A 9,762-nucleotide genomic window follows, 5' to 3' on the forward strand; every position below is an offset into this window, starting at 1 on the left:
CAACAGTGCCTAGCATCGCAATGGTCACAGGCACAGGGTCACCTTCTAGATCTGGTGTTGATAGACCGCCAAACATACATCTCGCTTCTACAGTATGGTGGAACAGTATAAATTTAAACAAAGGGCGGCCTTTCCAAGACCCAGTGCCACAATACGTGATAACAGAGGCTTCCATGACAGGGTGGGGAGCACACCTCAATCAACACAGCATCCAAGGACAATGGGACGTACATCAAACGAAGTTGCATATAAATCACCTCGAATTGTTAGCAGTATTCCTAGCGTTGAAAGCATTTCAACCCATCATAACCCACAAATACATTCTTGTCAAAACAGACAACATGATGACAATGTATTATCTAAACAAACAGGGGGGGACACACTCGACACAGCTGTGCCTCCTGGCACAAAAGATATGGCAATGGGCGATTCACAACCACATTCGCCTAATAGCACAGTTTATTCCAGGGATCCAGAATCAACTAGCAGACAACCTCTCTCGAGATCACCAACAAGTCCACGAATGGGAGATTCACCCCCAAATTCTAAACACTTACTTCCACATTTGGGGAACACCTCAAATAGACCTATTTGCAACAAAGGAGAACGCAAAATGCCAAAACTTCGCATCCAGGTACCCACACAGGCAGTCTCAAGGCAATGCTCTATGGATGAATTGGTCAGGGATATTTGCATACGCTTTTCCCCCTCTCCCTCTCCTTCCATATCTAGTAAACAAATTGAGTCAAAACAAACTCAAACTCATACTAATAGCACCAACATGGGCAAGACAACCCTGGTACACAACACTACTAGACCAGTCAGTAGTACCCCATGTCAAGCTACCCAACAGGCCAGATCTGCTAACACAACACAAACAACAGATCAGGCATCCAAACCCAGCATCGCTGAATCTAGCAATCTGGCTCCTGAAATCCTAGAATTCGGACATTTAAACCTCACCCAAGAATGTATGGAGGTCATAAAACAGGCTAGAAGGCCATCCACTAGACACTGCTATGCAAGTAAATGAAAATGATTTGTTTGCTACTGCCATAGTAATCAAGTTCAACCATTACATGCATCTCCAAAGGATGTAGTAGGATACTTACTACATTTGCAAAAATCAAATCTGGCCTTCTCTTCCATAAAGATACACCTCGCAGCAATTTCTGCATACCTGCAGATTACCCATTCAACTTCACTATTTAGGATACCTGTCATTAAAGCGTTTATGGAAGGCCTAAAAAGAATTATACCACCAAGAACACCACCTGTTCCTTCATGGAACCTCAACATCGTCTTAACAAGACTCATGGGTCCACCTTTCGAACCCATGCATTCTTGCGAAATGCAATTCTTAACGTGGAAGGTTGCATTTCTCATTGCCATTACATCTCTAAGAAGAGTAAGCGAAATTCAAGCGTTTACTATACAGGAACCTTTTATTCAAATACACAAAAATAAGGTAGTTCTAAGAACCAATCCTAAATTTTTACCAAAAGTTATTTCACTGTTCCACTTAAATCAAACTGTAGAACTTCCAGTGTTCTTTCCACAGCCAGACTCAGTAGCTGAAAGGGCACTACATACATTAGACATCAGAAGAGCACTAATGTACTACATTGACAGAACAAAACTAATTAGGAAAACAAAACAACTGTTTATTGCATTTCAAAAACCTCATACAGGAAACCCAATATCAAAACAGGGTATAGCCAGATGGATAGTTAAGTGTATCCAAACCTGCTACCTTAAAGCAAAAAGAGAGCTGCCCATTACACCAAAGGCACACTCAACCAGAAAGAAAGGCGCTACCATGGCCTTCCTAGGAAATATTCCAATGAACGAAATATGTAAGGCAGCCACATGGTCTACGCCTCACACATTTACTAAGCACTACTGTGTAGACGTGCTATCCGCACAACAAGCCACAGTAGGTCAAGCCGTACTAAGAACTTTATTTCAAACTACTTCCACTCCTACAGGCTGAGCCACCGCTTTTGGGGAGATAACTGCTTACTAGTCTATGCACAGCATGTGTATCTGCAGCTACACATGCCACCGAACTGAAAATGTCACTTACCCAGTGTACATCTGTTCGTGGCATTAGTCGCTGCAGATTCACATGCGCCCACCCGCCTCCCCGGGGGCCTGTAGCCGTTTGGAAGTAATCTTCAACATTTGTACATTTGTAAATATATTACTTAAACTTTATTTTGTACATACTTATTCATTCCATTGCATGGGCACTATTACTAACATACACAACTCCTACCTCACCCTCTGCGGGGAAAACAATCGAAGATGGAGTCGACGCCCATGCGCAATGGAAACAAGGAGGAGGAGTCCCTCGGTCTCGTGACTCGAAAAGACTTTTTCGAAGAAAAACAACTTGTAACACTCCGACCCAACACCAGACGGCGGACTATGCACAGCATGTGAATCTGCAGCGACTAATGCCACGAACAGATGTACACTGGGTAAGTGACATTTTCATTACTTTCCCTCACAGCTGAATATGTTCTCATTTCAGGACAAATGTGACCTTCTGTTGAGCAACACACCAAATCAACATCCTGACAAATCTCCCCTCTTGTATGTGCCATGGCTTCCTGCATTTCCATTGTCCCAAATGCAAAACTGCATAAGAGACCCTTGCAGCTGTGCCTAGTGGACCAATAGTTGAGAAAACAGAACACTTAAGATGACAAGCTTCAGTTGACCATACCAGCGAAACAGTCTCTCTCGTGGTGGTTTAAGAAAAAGAACTTGCTTGAGGAGTTTTTTCAGTCGGAACCCCTCACCCCGGGTCCCTCACAGACTGTTGTCATAGACACACCTCTCATAGAATGGGGAGTCTATTAAATACAGTTGGCAATGCAGGGTCATTGGTTGGGCAAAGAGAGTTTATATAATATCAACTATCTGGAGCTGAGAGCACTCCATCGGTCTTTAAAATGTTTCCTTCTCTGATGATGAGTGGAAATCTCTTCTAAACATATACCATTATGACTGAGCACTACCTGAACCAGCAGGGAAGCACAAGATAAGATCCCTATCGCTCAAGGCTCTATAAGGCTTTGGAGGCTCCTAGGCTTTGGCCAAGGCAGTGCATATACCAGACCCTCTCAACCAACAATTTGATTTTCTGTGTCTTTTTATAGGAAGTAAACAATGAGTTTCGTATTTGATAGCAAGGTTTTGCAGCCTATCTTCAAATAGTCAGGTTCTCCATCAGGAGACCTCTTCACAACAGTGCATAACAAAAATGCTAAGACTTTACATCCAAAATTTCAGAACCAGGTTTATTGGGCAATACCCTTTTGATGAAATTGTCAGGGGCATTACTTTACACCTTTCCTTCCAACCCACTAATACCAGCTTTGATTTTGACACTCCACAAGTTTCAGATGTCAGCGATCCTTATATCACCTAACGGCTGATACTGTTGTGTTAAAAAGAGACCTATTTCAAATATTCAGCCAACCACACAAGAGATTGTCAAGCATACCATATCTATTGACTTGGCTATGGAGCTACTGAATTTGGCATCATGGGTCCTGATGTCAGACAGTATGGCTACTTAAATAGTCATAACACACCTCAATACCTTTTGACCGAAGGAAAGAACAAGATTCACAAGTACTCTTGCATTCAAGATGAAAGCAATCACCTGCCTATTAGGTGGCATGTTCCATCATCAGGACCCCCGGTCTGAAAACTCCTGGTGGAAGCTGCCACCCAGATACTGTTTTGATTGGACTGTAAGGTAAGGGTTGATTATGAGCCTACAAAGGGGTCAAAGGGAATGAGGTGAGACAGGAAAGTCTATGCTAAAACTACGTCAAGGTAGACAAAAATTGTTTAATGGGCCTCCAAGGGTGTGTTTAAAAATGTGGGGTGTAATTCGACCTACTTGCCGAGGTCAACATGTTTGTGCCCCTATGATACCCTGAAGTGAAGTATTAGGGCACTCCTCAGGTCATAGATGCCATCACCGCTAAACTTATGTATGTCAAAAGTGGGGAGATTTGTCCTCACTAGATGCCCTTAGCGTCTTGGGGCTGGTCTTCTAGATAGTGGAGTTCATTTCAGCTTATCTCAGTGGTAGATTTGGATGAGGATGGATCTCTACTGATTTGTGCACCTCTACTGTATGTACCTCCATCCGCTGTAGAGAATTAAATTTGAAAATGTAAATCTTCCTCCTTCAGAATATATGAACATCCTCATGGAAGCCAAGTGTTGTTCGCAAGGGCTTGTTATTCTTTTAAATGGAAAAGACTCTGCTTATGGTGCCAGAACAATGCCCATAATCCAGTAAATTACCAGGAAGATACTATTGATCCATATCTTTAGTATTTGGCTCAATCTAAATTACAATGTTTGTCTATCAAATGTCTCCTTGTTGCAGTTATTACAGTATACAGGAAAGAACCATACCAGGTTTTTTTCCTTCAAAATCCCTGTTAAAAGCTTTTTTAGAAAGCCTAAAGAAAGTCTTCCCTAAAGTCAGATACAATCCGTAGTCTGGTCTTCTCTAACTTAATGGGCCTTCCCTTTGAGCCTATTCACAAGGCTTGATTTAGCATCTATCATGGAAAAACTCAATCTTGATTAGGAATAATATTGACTGTTGGGGTTAGTAATATTCAAGCCCTTTCAGCTGTTGAACCCTATGCAGTATTTTATTTTGACAGGATGGTGATGAGGATACACCTCTGTTTTCTTCTATAAAATACTTTCTAAAGGCTAAATTAACCAACCGTTTAAATTACCTGTCTTCTTCCCTTTCCTATCCACTCAAGCAGAACATTCACTTCATTCACTGGCAGTTAGAAGAATGCTGCACTTTTTATCTTGACAAAACTAGATTGCTAAGAATTCCAGCCTCACTGTTTATCAGTTACCGACATGTTCATCAAGGTTTGGCCCTATCCAAACAATTCACATATTGGATTATAGACTGCCATTTCCATATGTTGCAAGTTGGCTGATAATCCTATCCCTGGGAAACCAGAAGGATATTACTCTGAGTTAAGTTAGCTACCACAGCTTGGTTTAGAAATATTCTGCTCGCAGTCATTACCAACAGAGCTTACTGGAAATCCCTCCATACCTTCACAAGACCACTACTGCATTGACCCTACTACAAAGGCTGACTTTAATATTGGTCAGGCCAAACTGAGAAATATTTTTGGTTAATCTGACCACCTCTCACAACATTTCTTATACTTGTTTAGTGTGCAACTTCTGTTTCCTCTGCCCAGTAGCCAAAGTGAGGTTAGATTCCTAGCTTGCTATTCTATTCTAATGTTTGTGACTGTCAGTGAACATGCTATGATGCAGAAGAAATGGTTAATTTCTTTTAGTCCAGGTTCTAGATTGTAGGAATCTTCATTTAATTCATAAATTACCCTCCCACCAGACGGTCATCTATCTTCTTGGGCACTATAAACAGCAGCAGATTCTTATTATTAATTTATTTTGGTCCAAAAAGAGCAGACTCTGTGAAGCAGCTTCTAGTACAAAGCATTTTTAGTAACATAAGCTCCTGGAGTTTGAAGATGACCAGGCTCTTTCTCAAGGTTCTTTACCCTAAGCCTCTAGAGCTGAATTTTTCCCTCAGTGTTAGACTGATGCTCTACATGTTGCAGTCTAGATGCTGCGATGCAGTTTTGAAAAAGGTATTTTTGGAGTTCCAGTCTAAATTTCAGAATAACTTTCCCTTTCATGGGTTCCTGAATGATGCTCCACATCATATGGACGAACAAGTTACTTACCTTCTGTATCACCTTATCTGGTAGAGACTCTATCTGGCCACAAATTCCAGGCATCAGACTGCATCCGGAAGGTTTATGAGCAGTACCCCTGCATGCTGGTAGGTGGTGGTGTTTCACTCTGCATCATCTCCGCCGGAAGTGATGTGTGTGATACCTATATAGTTGCCACCTCTGCGCCCTGACATCAGGTCTTTCCTTTCAGCGCCAGAAAGTGCTGATCCAGATTGTGCTACCCTCAATCACTTTTTGACTGGTCTATTTTTGACTTTTTGTCAACTCATTAAGATTTTTTTTCCTGGTGTGAGGATGTCACCAAAGAAACCAACTGGTTTGAAACCATTTGGTGTCTGTCATAGAGAAATGTGTGTGACAGACCCGCACTTGGTCTGTTTGGGCGCCTGGAGCAGGGACATGACTCTATGGTGTGCCAGGACTGCCACGCCATGCACCCGAAGGTGCTGAGAGGGTGATCCTTCAAACTCCTCGCCAACCGATGTCGGTCAACTCCGAGATGCTTGAGTTTTGAGGAGCCCCTCCTTACGTTCTTCGTCACTCTGTCACTTGGAAAGTCTGGTAAGTCCCACTAGCATAAGCAGTTGAACATATGAAATTAAGCACCCTCTCTGTGACAATTCGGACAAATCTATTGATATGAGTGTCCAGTGTCCATGCACGTGGGGAGGAATTACTCTAACATGTATGACTAATTTGAAGATTCCTACGATGCAGAACCAGGAATACAAGTAAGTAACCATTTAACCCCAACTGCCAGAGACGTTGGGTTAGCAAAGGTTTAACTTGCACAAATCAAATAAAACACAGCTGACCTTGCACTGGAGCCCTACATGTTTTAAGTCGAAATAAAGCACTGAACAATCATGATTGTTTTTCTTTTTGCTCACAATTTGTCTTCTATTTCCCCTTGCAGCTGCTGAAGAAAGTGTGAAGAAGATTGGTTGTCGTGCAGATGTAGCAAGGAATCATTATCTCAAGTGAATTGGGTTCTTCTCTTGGGATTCTAGGCTTATTTTACAAAATGTACAAACTATACCTGGCCTGTACAGCGCTCTTGTTTATCCCTCCCCTTCCACAATTTCTGCTAATTGGTTCAACAAAACTATAGTGCAATTCTGGCGTCTTGCAAATAATGCCATGTAATTTAAAATGTATCTGTTCTTTGCAAAGTTTGTTATTCATGTCTTAAATTTAGTTTGCACTGTGCCAAGTTGAATGTATGTTACAGGTTAAGAAAATCTTATTTGCAAATACCTTGCTTACTTTGTGTACATTTCACTGTGTATAAGGACCATGAAACAATGTTGGTCTAAATTTAATATGTTTGAGGGATAACCATTAAATGCAGATACAACACTAATGTCACTGTATTAATTAAAGCAGTGATGTACATTGACGTCCTGCAATTTGACTGCTCGAAGCAAGGACTCAAATTCTTTTTACAGTGTCTATATATTTTAGAGGGCTATGACAACTGCCATTTGCCAGTGAATTCTTGAAGTCACAGAAAGTCTGTGATTTAATTTTTGGTATGACCACGCTTGTCAACTGTTTTCAGATAATGGCCGTTGCCAGCCTATCCTGTATGATAACAAATTACAATAGTGATATTTTATGTCCTAAAGGAGGAGTCTAAACGTTTGTATTTAAACGTTTTGTCTGTCATTTTTGATTCTGCACAGAGCATATAGCCTAGGGTAAAAATGCCCTGCTTAATTCTGATGAACCTTTCCACAAGGGCACAGTGTCTATTCATTTTTATCCATCAAATTAACATAGTTAATGCACTAGGAGTGGATGTGGTTCAGAATCTTTTCTACCTTCTAATGTATTAGTAACATGTTAACTAAGTAAAAGGTAGTGTTGCTCAATAATGATTTTTTTAAACAATCGAATAGTGAATTCAAAGACACTAATGAAGTCTGAGGTAAAGTAGAATTTAGTACAGTTACTTAATACAAGATCTGAAACTTTTTTCACTGAAAAGTGCATCCAATGAATCACACCACATAGTTTCTACTAATTGAACATCTATGCTATTTAATCTTATACCTAAAATCTATTTGTGCATCTAAAATGTAAAAGTAATTTATTTTTCTGCAGACTACCTCCTACAGTTGTATGTTGGGAAAGACTTGTAAAATAGTAATGAAAATAAAAATGTATCTCTTTTGTGGTTAGGATACATCCTAACATTTTTTTAAATAATCTGGATATTTAGCTTTTTTTCAAATTATTTCTCTTAAAAGTGAATTGTTAAATACATTCTCATTTGGACATGGATAAAATAGTCCGTCTTTCAAGACATCTTAACCTTGATCCCTGTTTTCAAATCCCCTTATATTTATCAGTTTGGAAATTAGTATGGCAAAATGCAATTTGAATTATTTTATAATTGATTTTGGACATTTCTATTATAATATTTGCTCCTAGAGATGATGACTTCACACCCCACATCAATTATGTTTTTCTATTCCGTTGTAAAATACTGCTATGGTTTTGCTGTTTTATAGTTCATCTTCTGTGCAAAGATTGTACCACATAATATGGTTTTATTTTTAAATGAATGAGCATCAAAACATCCTGCGCTTCAGAAGAACGGACCATTCCTAGGACCTGAAAATGAAGAGTAGCAAAAATATACACTCCAAATTCAAGAACCATGAGAGTAATAGTTAAAAGCAATATGCTTTTGCTTGAGTCCAATTTGCACATTATAAGCAGATTTGAGTTTTCCCATTCTTGTTTCAGTAAGCCAAACATTCTGCTTGAGCAATTAGAAGATAAAATAAAGAAGTTAAAAACAGTTTGACATTGCTACAAATATGTGACCATAAAGGTAACTAGTGATGGTGATAATCTTAATAAAAAGCATATACTATAAACATATGCTTTTATTAGTAACTATATTGTATGATGCACTCCAAATAGAAATCCTGCTAAATTTCAAACTGTACTGTACTGTCCTATGCACTGTACTATTTAAACAGCTGCAGGTAAAGCATTAACAACTTCTATAGTGCAACACCTCTCTGATTTGTGCCCATAAGGAAGTGCTTTGTGAATAGAGCCTTAGCATATTTTTAACTATTTAAGTCTGGATTCTCTGGAGGTCTTTAGAGTAAAACAGAATTTCTTTATCTTGTGCCTCCTATATGGTAGTTGAATTCTTATAAGTAATATGCTACAGTCACTTGTGCTGTATATTACTTTGTAATCTACAGTAAAATAAACTGTAACGAGCATGAAGCTTAAACTGTGCAACTCTACCTTAGTGGGGGGAAAGAAGATTTGCTGTTTCTAAAGGCCTACAAACAATTTAACTTTCAACCACTATTGGGTTCTTTTTTTTCTGGGCTATGATTTCATTTGGACATGACAACATTGCTCTGTAAGTAAAATTGTTGGTCTATGCTTTATTCAATTTGATTTGCAGGTTTTATTGGAAGGGTTTTCCTTTTGTGTGTTACTCTGGAGCATATTTCCAAAAATGGTTTAGAATACAAACTCAATGAAATAAAGACAAATATTTATTCAAGGTGATCAACTAAATTATTTTGATTGACGTTACAGTGTCTTTCTAGCTGTGTAAAGCAACATTTGAAAGAAATGTGTTACTGAAACAGGGGCCGTCCTTCATTGACTATGCTGTTAAACTCATGTCATACAATTGTATATGAAAAGTTGTAAATAAATATACTTTAGTAGGGTACTGGCAGTAAGGATATTCTAATGGCTCCCGAAACCAAAAGAGCACAAGTTTGAATCCTGTTCACCCACTCTCTGATTGACCATAGGTTAAAAAAAAAAGTTTTGAAAACCAAATGATAATTATTATTCCATGTCTTTCCTTATTTTCAACAAAAAAAATGATTTCCGTAAAGTTTGTTTGTCTTTCTTAATGTTATTGGTTTCCCATCCAGCCACTGATTTGATCAATATATTTACTCACTTTGACTCC

At 39.2% G+C, this 9,762-nt stretch overlaps 1 protein-coding gene across 2 annotated transcripts in view; it reads left to right on the plus strand.

Annotated features, from left to right (window-relative positions):
• Nucleotides 1-9,339, plus strand: part of KIF5B (kinesin family member 5B) — an 811,383-nt gene extending 802,044 nt beyond the window's left edge. For both annotated transcript variants that reach the window (XM_069211250.1, XM_069211252.1), the window contains exon 26: nt 6,715-9,339. In XM_069211250.1, the coding sequence (XP_069067351.1) occupies nt 6,715-6,721 (7 nt within the window). In that variant the 3' untranslated portion in view covers nt 6,722-9,339. The remainder of the gene's footprint in view (nt 1-6,714) is intronic.
• The last annotated feature ends 423 nt before the right edge of the window (nt 9,340-9,762 follow it).

Source organism: Pleurodeles waltl, chromosome 10, assembly GCF_031143425.1.
Source record: "Pleurodeles waltl isolate 20211129_DDA chromosome 10, aPleWal1.hap1.20221129, whole genome shotgun sequence".
Lineage (NCBI taxonomy): Eukaryota > Metazoa > Chordata > Amphibia > Caudata > Salamandridae > Pleurodeles > Pleurodeles waltl.